The 22,134-nt window shown below is 40.3% G+C and overlaps 1 protein-coding gene across 1 annotated transcript; it reads left to right on the top strand.

The window, feature by feature from the left end:
- Positions 1-11,445: 11,445 nt before the first annotated feature.
- LOC106006728 (60S ribosomal protein L23a-like) lies at positions 11,446-11,941 on the top strand. The gene has a single exon (XM_045079701.1). The coding sequence runs from the start codon at positions 11,446-11,448 to the stop codon at positions 11,914-11,916; it is 471 nt and encodes a 156-aa protein (XP_044935636.1). The 3' UTR covers positions 11,917-11,941.
- Positions 11,942-22,134: the final 10,193 nt, after the last annotated feature.

Here is a 22,134-nt window from a genome sequence, read left to right as displayed (position 1 = left end):
ACAATTTCAGAAAAGAAAAAAAAAAGTTACCTGGTGACAAGAACTGGCTGATCAAAAGCCATGGTGTGGTAGGGGAATATAGACTTTAGCACAGACAGATCTAGGTATGAATCCTCAGACAAATTACCTAACATTTCCAAGTCTCAATAGTCTCATCTTTGCTATTGGGACACTTTCCTGACCTTGCAGAATTGTGAGGAGGATTAAAGGAGCTCCTAAAGTTAAAACAGTCACCTCGGTGTCTGATTCAACATCAGCTAATATGAGTTTCTAGCAATATATTAAGATAACCACTAAGAGGAGTTACACAAATCCACCTGGAAAAACACTTAACTTCAAGTGAATCAAGAAAGGTTTCTCTTCATTCACTATCCTAACTCTCATTACTGGTTTCTGCAGGAATTTCAGTCCTACCGCCAGGTCTTATCATTATCGAGGACTAGACAGAGCTATCATGATCTCAGTTAGTCCTCACACAACCCATTTTTATGTGTCCCATTTTACAGACTTTTTTTTTAAGTGGTTTAGAGAGATTAGTCACTTGTCCAAGCTCACAGACATTTGAACCAGGGCAATCTGGTCCCGAAGATTGTGAGCTTTTGATCATGGGAGTTGACAGACTACCAAATGGGTAGTCCCATTTGAGACCCTTGGACATGTTCCTCCTGATCACGACCTGCTACAACAGCAGGGGCCCACCACCTGGATTCAAGAAAGAAAAACAGTCCAGGAGGGGAGAGTGGGTATAATTAGGTAAGAGGCTGGGCAGAAAGGAAGCTCCTGAAATTTCACCTCAATCCTTCTCTGTAATTTAATTCTCCTTTTAATGCACAGAACACAAACCTTTTCATTCAAGTGTACTGCAAACTGGCTTCTGCTGCAGGGAGAAGTGCCTTCTGGAGCTACTGGCTTAAAATGGCAGACACTGAATGCCTACAAACTACCAAATCCTTAAGAAATAGGTCTGGTTGTGCCAACAGACATTAATTGCACAACCCAGCATGATCAACTGCAGTCTTGTCTGTAAAAAAAAAAAAAAAAAAAAAAATGAGCTTGCCCCCCCAGGTCCTACTCAGAAACTATTCTATTGAGCCAATAGAATTGAAAATCAAATTTGAGAAAGTTACAGAAAATCTAAGGAGGATTCAGTGAAGAGTGGAAAACAAGATTAAAATATTAAAGTACTGGTTCTCAATTCTGTTTTCTTCTCAATTTTCTCCATACATTCTTCTCAAGTCTCCCATAACTATTCTAACCTTCTTGTCTCTGATTGCTCAAAGTGAGGGATGGCAGAGGGACAGAATGAGAAAAAGATAAAAGCAGAAGAGGAGGGAGGATGGGAGGGTCTTCAAGGGGGGAAAGGGAAGAGGGAGAATCATAGAAATAGGTGTCTACAGATCTCAGGTCTTAGTGAAGGCACAAACAGATGTAGCTACAATAACCAAGAAAAAGAGCATAAAATATAGAAAGTCCCCAGGATTTCAGCAGATGAGAATCTTTGTGTATTATAAGGCCACGAGAATTAAAATGGTTTAAGTGGGTTGAAATAGAAGTAACTAGAAACTAAGAAGCCAAGAAACGTGCAGATGAAATCATCTATGCTGTTAGTAGTTAACACTCACCAAGAGACCTCACTGGACCTCCTCATGCACACTGAGTGTCTCACCCTCGGGGCTCCCATTGGTGTTTGCATCGATGTCATGTAAGGGGAAGGCAGACCTGGCATAGGACTGATCAGGGAAGTGTGTATTTATTTAGATGTTGGACTGAGCACCTTTAGAGCAGAGGCTATACTCCCATGTGCACAGAGCTGGTGTCTAATAAGTATTTGCTGCAAAGCAGGGAAGAAAAGTAGGAGGAAGGGAAGGAAGAATGACAGAGACATTCAGGAGACAACTCCTCCTTATCTCAAATCAGCATGAGTCAGATGGTAATTCTGGTCTCATATCAGCCATTTCATCCTTTCAAATATAGCATTTACTTGCCCTGACAATTAGAAAGAAAGAGGAAAAAAGGAAAGTGATTCTTTATTGTATCTTCTCACTAGAAAGTTTGAAAATTAACAGCAGCCAATATTGTGAATAACTAAAACTCAAGGGCAGGCACTATGAACTTAATAAACCATTATCTCTAAAATAATTATTCTGAATGAGCTTTTAAAAATAGTTTTATGCTTTTTACATCACCTTCTGTTTCATGCTAAAATAGCCTCAACTCTTAACATTTTGCCTTTAAAATCTTAACTAAAAGATTCAGATAAATCACTAAAAACAAACAAACACACAAAAGCAAGAGTAGCAATACCTTCTATTCTAGCCATTGTTCTTTTTATCTTTGGTCACCTTTGATCATCGCAACTGAGGTCAGTAGAATGAGTGGTATTGTCTCCAGCCCACAGGTGTGGAAACAGAAATGAAAATTAGACTGCAGACCGTCTGAGCAAAAATGAAAACCCAGGACTTGGTCTGAGCTTAGTTCTCATGCCGAAGAAATGCTTAGAGGAGGGCCATTCTAGATTGTTGTTCGGTATGTATTTTGAGGCAGAAAAAGGAGCAAAATATTTTCCAACTTTTTACATAGCAGACACGTTCTTACATATGCTAATGTCTTTATTTTATGATAGTTTTTTTTACTGTTCTCACACAGCTGTGGTTTTCAAACTCCTTTTAAAGGCAAAAACTTTGTATCAAAATTTCCTGCTGACGCCCTCTATACAAAGCAGATAAAAGGGAAGCCCCACTGGCAGGAACAGAGCTAAGAGACTTGAGAGGGGTTTGGGGATAGGGGCCATTGGCCTGTCTCAACACCAAACACGTGAAAACCACCAGGACCCCACCAAACACAGACTGAAGACCACGCCACAGAGCAGGTCTGTCTTCCAGTAGAGTGAAAAGAGCGAGGACTTCACAGTCCCACCGAGTCCAATTTCAAATCTACCACTTGCTCACGGCACGCACTGAGGAGGTAATCAATCTTTCTGAGCCTCTGTTTTTTCATCTCTAGAAGAGTCATCATCACACCTGCTAGGTGAGTCTGTTCTGAGGATTAACTCGGACACCCTACCTGCATCACAGATCACAGTGCCCAGCACGCAGTAGGTACTCAGGCAGTGTCCTTCTAGAAGTCCCTTGCCACATCTACACACTCTTCTGATAAAATAGATGTGTTCTTGTTTCCTCAGAGGGTATAAATCCCATTTGTTCTCTTAAATCCGGCTCATGCCTTTAACACTTGAGGGCTTGTACTACTCCCTCAAACATTTAGCATTTTCTATTCAGTTAGCACAGCACTGAGACTTTAAAAGCAGCTTGAAAACAAACTTGATTCCAAATATGATTTATAATGTCCCAAGCAACAGCTCATTTACCCAAGAAAGCTCCATCAATTATTGACAGATGTACCCTCGGAGGAGAAGTAGCATTAAGACAAGGAGACGGAGGGAAAAGCATGCTTCAACCCCTTAAGCCAATTATCCAAGGTGATTTTCAGCATTAAATCCTTAGATATGCTTAATTTACTGTCCTTGCCTGTAAGCACAGAAAGAAGAGTGAGGAGGGGAAAAAATGCTAAGCAATTTAGGACTGCTTTTAAAAAACAAAGAAAAAGAATAGCATAGAGAGGAAAAATATATAGGAAGCAGTATGTGGGTGTTGAATGCACGTGGGCTGATAGATTGAGCACCCCCGGCCCTCCTGCACCTTGCCCTCTCATTGTAGAGCCCACTACTCCCCACCTGTCTTTGTTCAGTAAAGAAATAATTGCGCTTACCTGCCTCTGACCTAATAATTACAGCAGTGCCTGATTTTATTCACAGCATGTGTATCGTGGTCGAATTTCCTCGGTTTTCAGTGCAAAGGCCTCAAGAAGGATGCTAGCATTATTTGCTGGAACATCAAGCTAGTGACAAGGCTATGTAAGGTTCTGTAAAAAGCCAAGAAGCCAGTGTGAATCCAGCCCACGGGGGCTTGTAATCTGCATTTGACATGCCAATATTAGAAAACCTTGGCAAGATTACGAGGTTTCCATGGGAGGGAAGAATGGGATCGCCCAAGGCCAATAAAATGTGAGGACGCTAATATATTTCTCCATAGTTTTCCTGAAAGAAGAAAAACACAGGAGGATTTTTTTTCCCCCAAATCCAAATTATAAGGCAAAAGGTGACCAGTTATGCCTCGCTGGTCTTAATCTGCATGTGTGTGCATGTGCGTGTGTAAGTGCACTGCACGCCTGCTGTGAATGAACGTAAGGAGATGGACAGAAAGAAATCTGAGGGTCTGTAGAAAAATGCTCGCATGATGAATGGAGCATTTCTGTATTAAGAAAATAAATCCTGCCATGGGAGACCTGAAAAATTACTACCCTGACTTTTAATGCAATCTATGGTTCAAAGTACAGTTATAGAACATTCGGAAATTACCTGCTTACACCTCATGACTTGGCAGAATAATTATAGGCTAGATTATTTTACCTTTTTATACTTTTTTTTATTAAGAATTAAGAGATTCACTATATTGGGTTATTAAAAGCCTGACCTCTTCTAGCAAGTATTTTTATCCTATTATTAAACAGTCCATGTAAAATAGAGTAAGCCTTGACTTTCAAAGCTTCGACTTCTCAATTTCAGATTCAAAATCAACATCTGAGGGCCAGTGGGTGCTCGATATGGTACAAATGCTTTCAGAGGTATTGCTGCATTTGATTAGAGCTTGGATTCCTAACCAGGTCTTCTGATTCCAGTCTAGTATGCATCCCACCAAATCACAACCTTCTATCATGGTCTTGCCTTCAAGTCTCGGAGGGAATCTGGATGGGGGACGGAGGGATGGGAGGAGGGGCAGACTCACTGCCAATGCAGGATGGCTTGTCACTGGCTTGCTCTTAGAGGCGCATGCCTCTGTTCTCAGGGGGACTCCCCTCTCTCTAAATGTGCGACTGAAGTAAGAGCACAGCATCTTTAACCAACTCACAAAAATGTTGTCAAGGATCTTAAGTACTCTGCACCTTTGTGAGATTTCCTCAATACTCAAGATTCAACTCTGAACTTTCAGTGACAAGTTATGTTAATAATGCTGCGATTGGGGGTGCCTGGGTGGCTCAGTGGGTTAAGCCTCTGCCTTCGGCTCTGGTCATGTTCTCAGGGTCCTGGAATCGAGCCCTGCATCGGGCTCCCGGTTCAGCAGGGAGCCTGCTTCCCACTCTCTCTCTCTCTGCCTGCCGAATACATAAATAAATTCTTTTTTTAAAAAATGCTGTGATTGTTTCACATCTTGTGTTAGGGGAGAAGAGCTGTCTGGGGTGGGGGGAGTCCTCTTTGGGGTTACTGTCATCCTTGAAACACATTCTTAACCTCTTCTAAGCTTCATTCTTTAAGGGATAGAAATTTTTTACCCTTTAGAAACAAATCTGAGGGGCACCTGGGAGGCTCAGTGGGTTAAAGCCTCTGCTTTCGGCCCAGGTCATGATCCCAGGGTCCCAGGATCGAGCCTGCATTGGGCTTTCTGCTCCCCAAGGAGCTCGCTTCCCTTCCAATCTCTCTGCCTGCCTCTCTGCCTACTTGTGATCTCTGTCTGTCAAATAAAAAAACAAAATCTTAAAAAAAATAAATCTGAAAGAGCCCAAAGTTATTCAGAGCCAAGAGTGATAAAGAATAGGCTCAAACCAGAAATATCACTTATCATCATCTAAGATGTGCCTATAAGGTAAAGTAACATTATCTTGGGTAACATGTAAGCTGTTTTTGAACACAACTGCAAAAGGTTCACACTCACACACACATATATTCACAAAGTTCCTTCCTCAAAATGCTCAGATGTTTCAAACAGAAAGCACATATCAAGAACATATTTATTCCATTAATTGGATGAGGAAACTGATTTGGAAAATGAGCCATTGGCCTGGACTACATGTGTGCCCACACATATGTGTACATGCACACATGCGTGCCTATGCATATGTGTGTGTGCATTCACCCATGTGCACATCTCCCACAAATGGGGATTGCCTTCGTTCACATAGCATTCTGTAAGAGCTCTTACTTCACCTAGTCTGTTCATCTGAGCCCCTGAATCTCAAGGACAGCTGTCATGATTCCCAGAGCAGATTTATATCTTCATATTCTGCAAAGAATGTTATTATTTCTGACTTTAAAAAAAAACTAAAGGAATTATGCAGCATCTTTTACTTTTTATTTAGAACTATATACTCCCCGGGTGCCTGAACCCCGGCTCAGTGGGTTAAAGCCTCTGCCTTCGGCTCAGGTCATGATCCCGGGGTCTTGGGATCGAGTTCCGCATCGGGCTCTCTGCTCAGCGGCGAGCCTGCTTCCCCCCCACCCCCCACTCTGCCTGCCTTTCTGCCTACTTGTGATCTTTCTCTATCAAATAAATAAATAAAATCTTAAAAAAAAAAAAAGAACTATATACTCCCCAAAACAGTAAGGTATGAACATATACTATAAACTATGCATTAAATACAGTGTTTCCAACCTTAACTTCCAAACAATACTTACTAGATAATTTTTTGAAGTTTTTAGGAAGTGGAATGGAGTAGGTGAAGCACCTTTGCATTTGTGTATGAGAATACTTTTAGTAAAGGTTGTCCTTCCTTGGGAAAAAAAAAAAAAAAAAAAAACATGATTACCGTGTGGATAGTAAGTATGATTTAGCACAGAATGTATTATGAATTTTTAAAAATTCTGAACTCATACTATTGTCAGTAAATTTGTTTCTCTTGGGGATAGGGGAATAGCAATTCTGAAACCACTTGATCTTTTGCGAGGGTTAAACAAAATAAGTAAACATACTGTAGATAATAAGGACCAAGTTTCTCATGCTCAGGAAAGAAGTTACAAATAAGGAAAGAAGAAAGAACAATAACACCCCAGGAGCAATGAGCCCACCTACTGTTCAGATCTTTATTCCTAAAAACCATTCTCCAATAAAAAGAACCAAAGTGGTTCTTTGAAGAAGTGGTTGATTCTAAGCCTGAGGCAGGGTAAATAAAAGATGAATCTGGAGCATTTTAAAATTCTAAAAAGTAGAAGTGCTCAAAAAAGAATGGGAGAGGAGCATCTGGCTAGCTCAGTGGGAAGAGTGTGCAACTCTTGAGGTCATGAGTTCAAACTCCACATTGGGTGTAGAGATTACTTTAAAAATAAATAAATAAATAAACCAAAAATAAAAGGGGGGTGGGGAGAATATGGAAAGGCCACAGGACCCAACGTGAAAGAGAAAAATTGGAGCAACAAAAAAGTGATAGCGTTGCATTATAACCCATAAAACAAAGCAAGTTAATATACATGCATCTACACTGATGTAAATAATTGAATAAGTAGGTAGATGGAGAAGAAACAGCTCTTTATTCAAATGAATTCAAATTAATAAATGTGGGGAGGAAGAATGAGGGAATAGAAAATCACTCTTAAAACACCACAAATTATTGCAGGCAAGATTCACAGATGAATGCTAAAACTAATGGATGAAAGTTTGAGAAGAAACAAGTCATTTGCATAGTCTCAAAGTATCTCTCCCCAAGATATCAATTGATTGCAAAGAGGAAAATAATAACAGTTGAGACACCTGGCAGCCACCACCTGAACCAAGCAATCAAAGCTCACACCATAATAGGACATCTTACACTGAGAAGGCTCATTACTGTGTTACTCTTCTCAATAATGTATATCACCAATCTTGTCCTGGGAAAACACCAGATAAAACCAAACTGAGGACTTAAGTTTTCAAAATAAAAGCTGACCAGAACTCTCCAAAAGTGTCAAGGTCATAAAGACAGGGAAAGAGAAAAACAGTTGCAGAGTAGAGGAGACTAAGGAGATATGTCAACTAAATGCAGTGTGGGACCTTGGACAGAATCCTAGAACAGAAAAGGATCATGCGTGGGAAAATTGTGAAAATCAAAATAAAGTCTGTACTTGGGCTAATAGTATTACAGCAAGGTACATACTCAGTTTGGATCACTGTACTATGATAATGTGAGACAGTAACCTTAGGGGAAGCTGGGTGAAGAACCTAGAAGAAATATCTATACTATCTTTGCAACTTTTCTAAAGCCTAAAATTAAAAATAAAAAATAACTGTAAACCAAATAACAGTCTAATCAGAAGAATATTATAATTTATTAAACTGTAGTTCTATGTCATATAAAAAAGTGAGTTAATTATTATTAGAGCCCTTGAGTCTTGGGAAAGTAACCTAAAGATGTATTATCCTCCTGCTTCTGATACAACAGCCATGAGGAAGAAGGGCCTAGGAAAGATGGTTTTGATCTGATAAACAGGAGCACCTGTAAACCTGATCCACATTTATAAGAAAAGATGGGCTGTTGACAATAAAAATAGCAATTCTTAAGAGCTTACTACATGCTAGACACTATTCCAAACTCTTTACATATCTGATTTATCGTTCACATCAGCTTTATAAAATAAATACTATTATCCTTCATTCTACAGATAAGGAAAATGGGTACGGAGAGAGGAAATCAGATAAACAAAAGGTATGTTGCTGGGAAAAACCATGCAGAAAATCATAGTCCATCTCTCCTCTTCTGGTCATGTTACCAATCCTGCACTGGTGTTTTGCCTGCCCGAGATATACCCTATTTTAATTAATTGCCCAGATTGAAGTCTTTTCACCCTAAAAACAGACGGAGTAGAGGGAACAGCCATCCGTATATGAGGAGACATCTCCTCTGGCTGGATGCTGGGTCCCAGAGCCCGCACCACCCTCTTCCTTCACTGGAAGTATGAAGACAACTTCTCTGTCAACCCGGATTCCACTTATGGCAGAAAACGTGAAGAGTACCTTCTGTTGGCATGATAAAGTCCCCTCTTGTTGGACTGTTCACTCAGACTGTGATTTCACACTGGGAAAATGAGTGATTACTTGTTGTCAAGCTATACGTTCATTTCCTGAGAAAATGGAAGTTGGCACTTGCTTCCCCGTTTCTCAATGCATGCCCTGGCATGATAATAACGTTGCTTCGCATTTGTGTAGTGCTTTTGGTTCATAAATGTCCCTCACATACTTTACCTGGTCATCAAAATCAACCTTAGAGGTTAGTTCACATATTATCAACAAATATTTATGAAGTGCCTGCTATGTGTCAGGCCCTAGGAATGAAACAGGAAATACGACCAATATTCTCTTTGCCCACTAACCTAGAGGGGACATTACAGTGGGAAATACAAGCCAAAAATAAAACAAAACAGAAAACTAAATATATATTTAGTACAAATACATATTTTATATATTATAGTACAGAATTGTATTATACTACAAAATATGGAGTTATTAAAAAAAAAAAAAAAGAGGGAAGAGGGTCACCTGGGTGGCTCAGTCAGTTAAGCGGTTGCCTTCAGCTCAGTTCATGATCTCAGGGTCCTGGGATCAAGTCCTACGTCAGGCTTCCTGCTGACAGAGCCTGCCTCTCCCTCTCCCTCTGCCTCTCCGCACCTGCCCCCTGCCAACTGTGGTCTTTGTTTCTCTCTCAAGTAAATAAATAAAATCTTCATAAATAAAGAAATAATTTCTAAAATACAATAAAATAAAAAATAATCACTAAGCATAACATGGAGAGACCTCCTTTGGAGGGGGGATTAGTCAAGGCCTCTCTGTTTGATGAGAAACAGGTTCCCCTGTAAAGTTTGGGGCGGTGCCTCCCATTTAGAGGAATCAGCAAGTGCAAAGGTGGTACGTGCAAGGAGGCTGGGAATGGTGGGAAAAGAGTTTGGCACCTTCTGTGAACTACCAGGAGGCAAATTCCTACTGGAAGGCAAATTCCTCTGGAAAACTAGGAACAGGGGGGCTGGAGACTTGAAATGAAGTTCCAGAAGAATGCAGATAGTAGATTATACAGGGCTGGTGCTTAGAGGTTACGTATGAACGCTTTTCTTCTCAATGCAGTGGAGGGGTGCCTGGGTGGTGCAGTTGGCTAAGCATCTGACGCTTGGTTTCTGCTTGGGGGCCATGAGCTCAGGATCATGAGATCAGCCCAGCTTTCACCTCCGCACTCCATGTGGAGTCTGCTTGAGATTCTTTCCCTCTCCCTCTCCCTTTCCCTGTGTTTCCTCCCCCTGCTCACACACTCTCTCTCAAATAAATAAATAAAATCTAAAAATAAACATAAATGCAATGGAAAGAGGTGACAATGTTATGGTCATTTTACAGGTGAATAAAATTAAGCTCAGAGAGATTATGTGTCTTTTTTTTTTTTTAAAGATTTTATTTATTTATTTGACAGAGAGAGATCACAAGTAGGCAGAGAGGCAGGCAGAGAGAGAGGAGGAAGCAGGCTCCCCGCTGAGCAGAGAGCCCGATGCGGGACTCAATCCCAGGACCTGGGACCATGACCTGAGCCGAAGGCAGCGGCCCAACCCACTGAGCCACCCAGGTGCCCGAGATTATGTGTCTTGTCTGAATTCTTAGACCTGGGAAGCGTATAGCTCCATCCCACGTCTCCCCATTCCTTTCTTTTTTATCCAGATATGTGACAAGTGCATGCTAGATGCCACGCACCTTACTACTGGGTAGATAAGATAGTTTTTTGGTTTTTTTTTACGATTTATTTTATTTATTTATTTGACAGACAGAGATCACAAGTTGGCGAGAGGCAGGCAGAGAGAGAGGAGGAAGCAGGCTCCCCGCAGAGCAGAGAGCCCGATGCAGGGCTCGATCCCAGGACCCTGGGATCATGACCTGAGAGCTGAAGGCAGCAGCTTACTCCACTGAGCCACCCAGGTGCCCCAGATAAGATAGTTTTAATCACATTTGGATTAAGTCTGGAAGTGGGAAATGGCTGTGTGAACAAATGCAATAAAATATGACTGGCGCTTTGTCCAGAAGTCTCTACAAAATACAGAGGAGACTTGAGGAGTGGAGAAGTCAGTTTTATGTGGGTTAGGCAAAGAGAATTAGAGAGTTAGCACTGAGCTCAGTCTATAAGATGGATATTATAAGGAAAACCCTTATAAGAAAGGATCATCAAAGCAGGGTGAACACAGATCGAATTATACAGCCTGGTAGATGCTGGAAATAGCAAGCTACTTCTGGCATGGAATGGGTGGGGCAGCTTGACAGTAGGGCTGAAAACAGAAATTTCAAAGGCCAGATCATGAGCCCCTGGCATTGCAAAACACCCAACTCTTGATTTTTGGCCCAGGTTGTGAGCGCACGGTCATTAGATAGAGCTCCGAGTTGGGTTCCACAATTAGCATGGAGTCTGCTTAGGACTTTCTCTCCCTCTGCCACCACCCTACCTCCACGCTCTCTCTATCTCTTTCAAATATATAAATAAGTCTTTGGGGAAAAAAAGATCCTCTCCCTCTCCCTCTGCCCATCCCTATCCCCACTGCTACTTGCTCACGTGTGGTCTCTCTCAAAAAAAAAAAAAGAAAGAAAGAAACAAAGAAACAAAAAGAGCCCTTTTACAAAGATGGTGCCGAAAGCTAAGAAGGAAGCCCCTGCCCCTCCCAAAGCCGAAGCCAAAGCAAAGGCTTTGAAAGCCAAGAAAGCAGTGCTGAAAGGCGTCCACAGTCACAAAAAAAAGAAGATCCTCACATCACCTACATTCCGACGACCCAAGACTCTGCGTCTCCGAAGGCAGCCCAAATCCCCTCGAAAGAGCGCCCCCAGGAGAAACAAGCTGGATCACTGTGCCATCATCAAGTTCCCCCTGACTACTGAGTCAGCCATGAAGAAAATAGAAGACAACAACACACTTGTGTTCATGGTGGATGTCAAGGCCAACAAGCACCAGCTCAAACAGGCTGTGAAGAAGCTCTATGACATTGATGTAGCCAAGGTCAACACCTTAATCAGGCCTGATGGAGAGAAGAAGGCATACGTTCAACTGGCCCCTGACTACGATGCTTTGGATGTTGCCAACAAAATTGGGATCATCTAAACTGAGTCCAGCTGGCTAAATCTAAATACAGTTTTTCGTGATAAAAACAAAAAAGAAAGAAAAGAAAAAGAACCTGTAGAGATAAATTGTGGTGGGGGCAGGGAGAGAGCAACGATAGGAAAAGGGGAAAAGGGAGGCCGGTTAAGATTTGACAAGGTCTAGGTCAAGAGAAAGTGGAGGTGTGAAGAAAGACTACAAGGGTGGGGTGGGAGAGAGGAGAAAACATTAAACGGACGGGAAAGAGGAAGAAGGTGCCGAACTTGTAACACCGAGTGTTTGGAGAGAGAAAGACACAGGAAACCTAGGGTGACTTCTGGGTTTTTATGACTTTTGACTCTAAATTCAATACTTCTGAAATGTTAAGTTTCCCCACCTTCTTTAAAAAAAAAAAGTCTTTTATTTGATACAAACATGCCTTGTATCATGCATGTTTAACATGCATGTTTAACATGCCTTCTCTGCCAGCTAAGACAAACTCACCAAAGATTATTCATATTTTAAGTTATTTTTAAAAAGAAAATAACACGCTTTTTTATCTGACAAACTGTTGTTTAGAAGACAATGAAACTCTTTACCTAAAGTGATCAGCATAATGTGCTCTACTGAGATAAAAAGCACATTTCCAACTTGCCTCTGGCAGGACAGATATCTATCTAAGCAGAAAAAGAAGACAGGTTTTAACAAACAGAATTTTTTTTTTGCAATTTAAGTTTCTAGTAAAGGAAAAATATTAGTACTCTATTTTAAAAGACAGTTCTCTGTCTGAGATCCTCAGAAAATGTTGACTAATAATTCTCTTTACATTCAGACCTATCTTGACATGCCCTACCACCATCAGAAACATGGTATATATGGAAGCTCAATTTCTATTCTCAGATGCTCAAGAAAGAACTTCAGATTCAAGTCTGAGATTTGACTTGAAAGACGTGATCTTAACATACAAGAGACAGCACCTAAGAAAAAACATTTTAAACTTATATTTAAAGACTTTTCAGGGTGCCTGCATGCCTCAGTCAGCTGGTTGTCTGACTCTTGATTTCAGCTCAGGGTATGATCTCATCCAGATCCTGACATGGAGCCTGGTGCAGAGCCTGCTTGGGATTCTATCTCTCCCTCTCCCCCACCCCCACTCATATGTGCGTGCTCTCCCTCTAAAATAAATAAATACTGTTTAAAATAATTTGGCTCTAGGGGGAAAATGTCTGTGACATTTTTACATTAATTGTTCCAAGAACCTACATAGGATAGCTTCCATATACATCCAGTCCTCATCTCAGCTTCCTTCTCCATGTTCCCTCTCTCTTGCCCATTTCATCATTCTTACTGCTTTGGGGATGTACAGAAAGCCTCTAACCTAAATATCTGGGGGAGAAGTGATTTGAGATTCCTATTAGCTTAATGTGTCACGTAAAATGTGCTACGTGTGGAGAACTATCAAAGAAAAGGTGTTGACCACGGACTGCCTTGGTGAAAGCACCACCATGAACGGCATTTGGGAGAACCGTGTCCCATACTTTACAGATTCAAGAGATAGATCCTTACCACCACCGTGAAGAGTTTAGAGGGGCTAGGTAACACAATGCATCACACACCAGAAAGTGATGGAATTGGGAGTCACACACAGCTCTGTGACTCCAAAGATGAGGAAATGCACAGCCATTCCTAATTCCAGTGAACTTCCCAACACTAACCTTTTGGGGGGAAATTTTACAAATGCCATCTAAGTCTGTTTGTTTGGGGGTTTTTTGCAGGCATAAATGTGGAAAATAATTTTTATTTATGTGCATGTATCCTTAATTGGCTATCTTGCTTATTTATTTCGGGATGCAAAGGCACATTCACTTATTAAACCTCCGGGTGTTTTCACAAATTGGCAAAGGAAACAGAAATAATGGACATCACACACTTCTTGCAATAGCCAGCAATTAATGGAAAGGGCTCTCCTAGCCGTAGTTAACTCAGCTGTAAACTCATATTCTTTCCATCTAACTCCAGAAGCAAATTTCTGAGTAAACAAATGAGTTAATTTGCTCTCTGAGTTAAAGTGGACCGAAGAGAGGCAATTCTCTATTGAGCAAGTAGTGCTGGAGTTTGTTAATGACAACCTTAAAGTAGCCAACATTATGGTCTCATATGATAAATTTCAGTCTACTGATTTTAAATTGTAGACTACTAAAAATCAATTGCTTAGCAGGAAAAGACTGTCAGCAGAAAATATGAAGGTGGGAAGGAGACAGCATATTTTTAAAACATATTGATATAATTCAGCCACTTCTAGAGATACAGCTTACTTAGATCAGATGAGCTACTTCCCCAGCCATGCTTCTTACCTTTGTAGATACATTTTCTGTATATCATGGAAGTTGTAGGTTATTAGAGGATATTATAGGAATCATATAACTTGCAGAAGTTGCAGGATGCTAATAGATGTTATAATGTGTTGTAGGATGGTATATAAGTCATAGAATGTGCCAGGAGTTAGAAGAATTAACTTAAATAGGGAGGAATATAAGACGAGGGATGTGGACAGAATCTGACCAGGAGAATGGGGATGTCTCAAGAAGGGATAGTGTTTCCTATTGATGCTCTAACAATCACAAACTTAGTGGTTTAAAACAGTTCAAATATATTTTCTCAGTCTCTAAAGGTCAAAAGGCTATGTGGGTTGACCTGGGGTCCTCTCCCTAGCGTCTCACAATATCCAAATCAAAGTCTTGGTAGGGCTGTATTCCTTGCTCAAGGTGCTGGGAAAGAATCTGCTCCCCAAGCTCATTTAGGTTGTTAACCGAATTCAGCTTCTTGTGGTTGTGGGACTGAAGTTCCCATTTCTTTCTTTCTTTCTTTCTTTCTTTCTTTCTTTCTTTCTTTCTTTCTTTCTTTCTTTTTAGATTTTATTTATTTATTTGAGAGAGAGAGAGAACACAAGCAGGGGAGCAGCAGGTGGAGTGAGAGGGAGAAGCAGACACGTTGCTGAGCAGGGAGCCAGATGCAGGACTTGATCCCAGGATCCTGGGATCATGACTTAAGTCAAAGGCAGACGTTTAACCACTGAGCCACCAGATGCCCCTAAAGTCTTCATCTTAATTACATCTGCAAAGTCCTTTCTGCTGTGTCACATAAGGACAGCATGCCATCTGAGGCAAAGTTCACTGGGTACCACAAGTCTGCCTACCCGCAGCATCATTTTTCCCTGAGGCACCAAGCTCACGAATACTCTGCAAAAGAATGTGGCTGCCAAAACCACCAGGCTATTTTCCGAATTTTGTGAGTCAGAGGAGAAAACCCTATGCAGAAGCACCTCTTTCTTCAGAAGGCAGCCAAATCAACTTGGTTTACACCAAACTGTTTTGAGTTCTGAAAGACAGGCTACTTAAAAGTAGTGTATAAACCAAGAGACAACACATTGGTCTTATTTTTAAGGCAATGCCATCAGAAAACCTTGATGGTGGGTTTAGTAAAAATAATAGCTATCATCTGTGCCAGGGAGTATGTAGCCTCTAATATAGACAGTGTAAACACTCCCTTCCTATCCATTTTTTGATAGAACGGAGTACAACTCTTCCTTCCGGACAATGGAAAAATACATTCCAGTGCCATCGGTAATGAAACATGCAGTACCAACTCAATAATTCCAGCCAATATTCCCCGTGCCCATGAAAGCTTTCCACATACGATAGTGTAAACTAAACTTATGTGTGCAAAACGTGGAATTAGATTGTGCCTGGCAGGGTTCATTGCCGCCACAGAACTGCAGAGCAGGGCAATCACCAACTGTTGTCACAAATCTCAGATCTGCTTTGACATCACAGTTGGCAAATTATAGTCCATCAGCAGACACAGCTCACTGGTCCCTGCTCATTCATTTTCTGATGCAATAAAATCATTTCCCAGCAAGAATACAATTGCATGAGAGTTGCTTCACAGTGAGAACTGTCCAACACAGTACTTAAACTCCAGGGGGTTATATAAATACAAATAAAGTCAGAATTTTAAAAATTCTTTGAGTTAATATTTAAAGAGCTAGGGCACTTCACATCCCTGGACAATCAAAATAATAAGTTGGTAAAGTACAGAAGTTCTTTCTTCCTAAGGGTGTTTCACACTCATCTTAATGACAATGATTTTGTATTTTAGATGTAGATCAAGCCTAATGACAATGATTCAAATCATTAACAAATGTATTTACCCCCCTCTGGAAATAAATTCAAAGCATACAGAATTAAAGCCAGTTTTAAACACAAGAGTTGAGGTGCTGTGACTTAGGTTTTGTTTTGAAGTTACCAAATTAATTTTGGTACAGACAGGACCCCCAATACAATTTCCTACCTTCCTTTTAACTACACTTTTAGAGAATAGAAAATGGTAGCCATAATAACATAGTCTGTATCCTTCTGTGCTTTCTAGTGGGTTCCTTATATTGATAACTGCTTTTGGAGTCTAACAGTCCCTGAACTTCAGAATGAATTTTGAATGCTTGTAATTTTTAATATCCTTCAGAACATTTCCCTGTGCTACACTGTTCCTTTAAAAAGAAGTAGTTGATTAGATGATTTAGGATATAAAATATTTATACAGCTTTCCTTCTAACTAAAAATAGGAGAAACTGGGGCTTCTGTGATTTTTAGCATGTCATACTATGAGTATAAATATAAGAAAGACTACTTATAAACCTAGGTTTAAATAATAGGTAAAGCATATTATTTTGAGTAATATTCCATTGCATATATGGACCATATCTTCTTTATCCATTCGTCTGAATCTTGGAACACTGCATCAAAAACTAATGATGTATTTTATGGTGACTAACATGACACGATAAAAAAATTTTTTTAAAAGCACATTATTTTGTATCAGATAATAAAAGTTTGATTTTAAGTCACTCTACTATCTGAGTAAAAAATGAATTCAGTAAAAATTCAATCAACTTTTTATTTAAAATCTGCCAAATGGAAGATCTCTAATGGAAAACTGTGTGACCTTTAACATAGTTTAACAACCAACAATAAAACCTTATTTTCATTCTCTGTTCTACATATTACTTCAGAAATTTTTCAATGACAATAATTTCATTGAAAGGGTCCTAATATATCCTATATTCAAATTCATTAAATGTCATGTATCACTTGTACAGCCTTTCTTGACATTATTTTCAAAATATTGCTTGCATCAAATCCCTCTTTTCTGCACACACTCAAATTCATACTACGGCTGTTACAGAAATAGCTAATTTACATATAGATTAAAAATTACCTTGAAGCCCATTTACACCCTGATGAGTTAAAGACAAAGTAACTCAAAAGCTGATCGCTGGCTTCCATTAAACTCACCTATCATGAAACATTACACTAGTCCAAATACAGGTTTCAGCTTCACAGCTTGGATCCTAAACCATGAGACAGGATGAGGGCAGCTCCACAGACACAGCCAAATTCAGATATTTTCTCTATTTCTAGTGCAGGTCAGGAGACACTATCCCTTAAACTGACTCACTTCTTTGCTTGTTCTTTATGTTTCCTCCAGTGCTCATTAACAGTAGCTGTTTTAAGTCAAATCAGTTAGCTGGCCATTGGCAATCTAGCCAATTTTACTTAGACTTGAGGAAAGGATGTTCTTTTTTTTTTTTTTTTTTTTTTTTTAAGGAAAGACTGTTCTTTCAAAATGACTGAGAAGTTTGAAGTCTTACTGGAAGCCAAGTGTGACAGCTCTGGTCCACTGACCTGTTTGCCTGCCCATCTACTGGACTTTAGCATTATATGATTGCTGCCAATAGAATAGGTTTTCTACGATTTCCAGGAAGTAGAAGTCCACTCACAGTGGACATCTCATTCAATGAGCCTGCTATGCCCAAATTTCCCTTAAGCTGCCCTACTCATGTCAGCTACTTAATACCATTCTTTTTTTTTTTTTTTTTTAAGATTTTATTTATTTATTTGACAGAGAGAGATCACAAGCAGGCAGAGAGGCAGGCAGAAAGAGAGGAGGAAGCAGGCTCCCCGCTGAGCAGAGAGCCTGATTCGGGGCTCGATCCCAGGACCCCGAGATCATGACCTGAGCCGAAGGCAGCGGCTTAACCCACTGAGCCACCCAGGCGCCCCTCATATCAGCTATTTAAAGGGCAGGACTTGGTGGCCAGATTAGTACTCTATGACTCTGCCCCCACCCTAGCCACAAATACTAGATAAAAAAATGGAAAATTTGGGCGCCTCGGTGGCTCATTGGGTTAAAGCCTCTGCCTTCGGCTCGGGTCATGATCCCAGGGTCCTGGGTTTGAGACCCGCATCAGGCTCTCTGCTCAACGGGGAGCCTGCCTCCCCCTCTCTATCTGTATGTCTCTCTGCCTACTTGTAATCTCTGTCTGTCAAATAAATAAATAATATCTTTTAAATTAAAAAAAATGGAAAATTTTCCCTATGCCTATAAATCTACTGGCATGTTGCCAGTTAGATTCTATCTCTCTTGAGAATTTAAACTACCATGCATATAAATTGTGGTCAAGAAAAGCTGAAAAGCCACAGAGAGATGAGATCAGAGTTGGTGTCAAGGAAAACCATGTTGTTCATAAGAAGCAGGGGCTATGGATCAGCAGGTTAAAGTATCCGGTAGAAAAGAGAATGAAGGACACTAGCAGGGAATGATAGAGCAGAAAGATACTATACTACAGAGACATGGCAAAGGAGAAAGGAAAACCGAGTAAGATCCAAAGAGACAGAGACAGAGAATTCTTGAGTTCCCAATGGCTTCCCAGCTCCTGGTCCAGCCCCCATGAAGCTTAGCCACATTTCCTATCTTCAGTTAAGTGATATAACCTTCTCCATATCTCTTTTTTACTGGAACTGATATGAATACCTGTTGTTTCTAAGCAAACACACTCTTAGTAAAATGCCATATTAAAGGACATTTTTTTTCAAGATACAGCATTAGATCAACTAGCCTATATCTGGATTTAAGAGAAGGAAAGAAAGGAAAAAAGGGGGGTGGTAGAAAAGGGGAACAATTTCTGAGCATCACGAAAGGATTCTCTGACCTAACACACCCAACATAAGGAGCTATTAAAAAGACCCTCTGTCTACTTTCTTTTCATGAGAAAGTATCATATACCTAAATGTTTTCACCTCTGACAATTTCTAAAGAACCCGGGGTAAGGAGACATGTTTGCATTTTTTTTTTAAAGATTCTATTTATTTTTTTATTTGACACAGAGAGCACAAGGGGGGGAGGAGGAGGGTAGCAGGGAGAGGGAGAGGGAGAAGCATGCTCTCCACTGAGCAGCGCGCCTGCTGTGGGGCTCCATCCCAGAACCCTGAGTCCAAGGCAGATACTTAACCAACTGAGCCACCCAGGTGCCCCTACATGATGGCAAGTCTTGGAGACGAATGATTCTGAAGCTTGTTCCATACTTGGCATTTACATTTTGGCATTTATTCAAGAGACTTCAGCCTCCTTCCTCTACATCCATTGTACTCCTTTTGCCTAATGGCATCTTTCCACCCAATTCATATGCTGATGATCCTGAGTCTTAATTGTCCTGTTGTCTCCAATTTTTGTCTTTCTAAACCTTACCAGAGAAAGTATTTCCTCTTATCCTTTTATGAACTAGGACAAGCTTCCAGTTTCCAGAAATACGGGCAAACACTACAAAAGAAATCGCAGTAGATCCGGACTACTGCCAGAGTCTGCCAATTTAAACATCAACTAGATAAAAAGAAAGAGAAAAGACAATGGCTCCTTTCTACCAGAAGAACTTTGATCAAATGGTTGAATTACAAATGGGGGGTATTTATTTGACGCAAAAATAGATCAAATTACCAAATAAACAAAACAAATACAACAAAAAAATTTAATTTTTTTTAAAGATTTTATTTATTTATTTGACAGAGAGAGGGAGAGCAAGCACAGGCAGACAGAGTGGCAGGCAGAGTCAGAGGGAGAAGCAGGCTCCCTGCCGAGCAAGGAGCCCGATGTGGGACTCGATCCCAGGACGCTGGGATCATGACCTGAGCTGAAGGCAGCTGCTTAACCAACTGAGCCACCCAGGCGTCCCAAAAATTTAATTTTTTTAAAGATTCTATTTATTGGAGAGAAAGCAAGCAAGAGAGAGAGAGAGGGAGCACAGGTCGGGGGAGGTTAGGGGATAGGAAGGAACAGACTCCCGGCTGAGCAGGTAGCCTGGCATGGGACTCGATCCCAGGACCCTGAGATCATGACCTGAGTTGAAGGCAGACGCTTGACCCATTGAGCCGCCCAGGAGACCCACAACAAAGAATTTTTAAAGAAAAATCTTTAGCCAGGCATTTCACTTCTAAGTATTTATCCCAAAGCAGTAAAAACACATGTCCATACAAAGACTTGTACAAGAATGTTCATGAAAGCTTTATTCATAATAGCCCCCAAATGGAAACAGCCCCAAAGTCCATCACTAACAGAAAGCAAAAACAAACCATGGATATCAACACAACAGATACTACTCAGGAGTGAAAAGGAATGAAGTTCTGATTTATGCAACAACAAATGAGTATCAGTAATATTATGCTGAAAGAAAGAAACAAAAGGGTATACACTCTATGATTCCACTTACACAAAATTCTAGAGAAAGCAAAACTAAGTTATAGTAACAGAAAGCAGACCAGTATTTGAGGCCATGGAAGGCAATGGTTGGGCGTGCTGACTACGAAGAGGTACAAGGTAATTCCTTGGGATAACGGGAAGGTCTTAAATAAGATTGTATTGGGGTGCCTGGGTGGCTCAGTGGGTTAAGCCGCTGCCTTCGGCTCAGGTCATGATCTCAGGGTCCTGGGATCGAGTTCCGCATCAGGCTCTCTGCTCAGCAGGGAGCCTGCTTCCTTCTCTCTCTCTCTGCCTGCCTCTCAGTGTACTTGTAATTTCTCTCTGTCAAATAAATAAATAAAATCTTTAAAAAAAAATAAGATTGTATTCACACGCTTGTGTACATTAGCAAAATTCACTGAACACTTGTAAAATAAGAGCATTTTATTGCATTATTAATCATACTGCAATAATGTGGTTTTTTTTCTTTTAAACAAAAACTTTACCATAAAGCTGGGTACCACCCAAACCAACTTACTGAGACATAACTGACCTTAAGTGAAACCATTATTTATATAAATGTTCAAACTATTTTTTTTTTAAAGATTTTATTTATTTGACAGAGAGAGACACAGTGAGAGAGGGAACACAAGTTGAGGGAGTGGGAAAGGGAGAAGCAGGCTTCCTGCTGAGCAGGGAGCCTGATGTGGCCTTGATCCCAGGACCCTGGGATCAGGACCAGAGCTGAAGGCAGATGCTTAACAACTTAACACCCCAAGCTATTTTTTATTTAACATACTTAGCTAGATTCCTCATTCAAGTACCTAAATTCACCTAGTCATCATTTAATAGAATTTAGTTATTCATTATATTCGTATGTCAAAGTTGTAGTAGGAAAACATTTACTATCTTCATCTTTATAAAGGAAAAGGTTGATCATTCTTAATTACATAGTTTTTGAACAAGAAGAATAGAAGTCTGGGAGACTTTGAGAAGGGAGAAAAAAGGCATAACTTCCATCTTTCTTCTCTAATTTAAACTAGTAAGCATTTTGTGTCATATAATTTAGAATATGTTTTGTTGTTTATGACTGAGCTTTTCTCAGTGTTAAGTATAATCACCCCAACTTTGAAAGCCAATAAGTCATTTTTTAAAAGTAAAGAATGTCCTGGGGGCCATATCAGCCATTCTCTCTACCAGAAAGAAATCACTGATACATATAATAATGGATGCAATCCCCTAACCCACCAGAGGAATATCTTCCTAGCCCCAGGAAACCTTCAGAACTGTTGAATGACTATAATGAATTGGTATGATAATCACCTAAAGATAAGAGGCATCTATGGAAGTCCAACCCCACTTATGCATGCCACTAAATATATTAACTAATCCACTAGAACAAAAATGATCCAAGTTGGCTCTAGCCAAAAAGGCTGGTGGGGTGAGGAGATGTGTAATATAAGCTGCATTCTTCCAAAGTCAAAGCTTTGGGACCTGTCTCTTCTGTTGCAAATTTTCCGCCCTTCTTATGATCTCTTACAGCACAAAGATTTTTTTTTCTATATTTTGAGTATCTTATTTATCATTATCCCCAGGTAATTCATAGTCTCAATTGATCTACAATGTTAATAAAATGGAATTTTGGTGGCTGGTGTAAAGAACTCCTGTGTGCCA

This window comes from Mustela putorius, unplaced genomic scaffold, assembly GCF_011764305.1.
Source record: "Mustela putorius furo isolate JIRA1106 unplaced genomic scaffold, ASM1176430v1.1 tig00000421_pilon_pilon_pilon, whole genome shotgun sequence".
NCBI lineage: Eukaryota > Metazoa > Chordata > Mammalia > Carnivora > Mustelidae > Mustela > Mustela putorius.
The sequence above is the reverse complement of the archived record's forward strand: the minus strand, read 5'-3'. Positions and strand labels throughout refer to the sequence as shown.

Bases quoted from the DNA above. Each gene is read 5' to 3' on its own strand.
- LOC106006728 (XM_045079701.1), top strand. From the start codon at position 11,446: ATGGTGCCGAAAGCTAAGAAGGAAGCCCCTGCCCCTCCCAAAGCCGAA.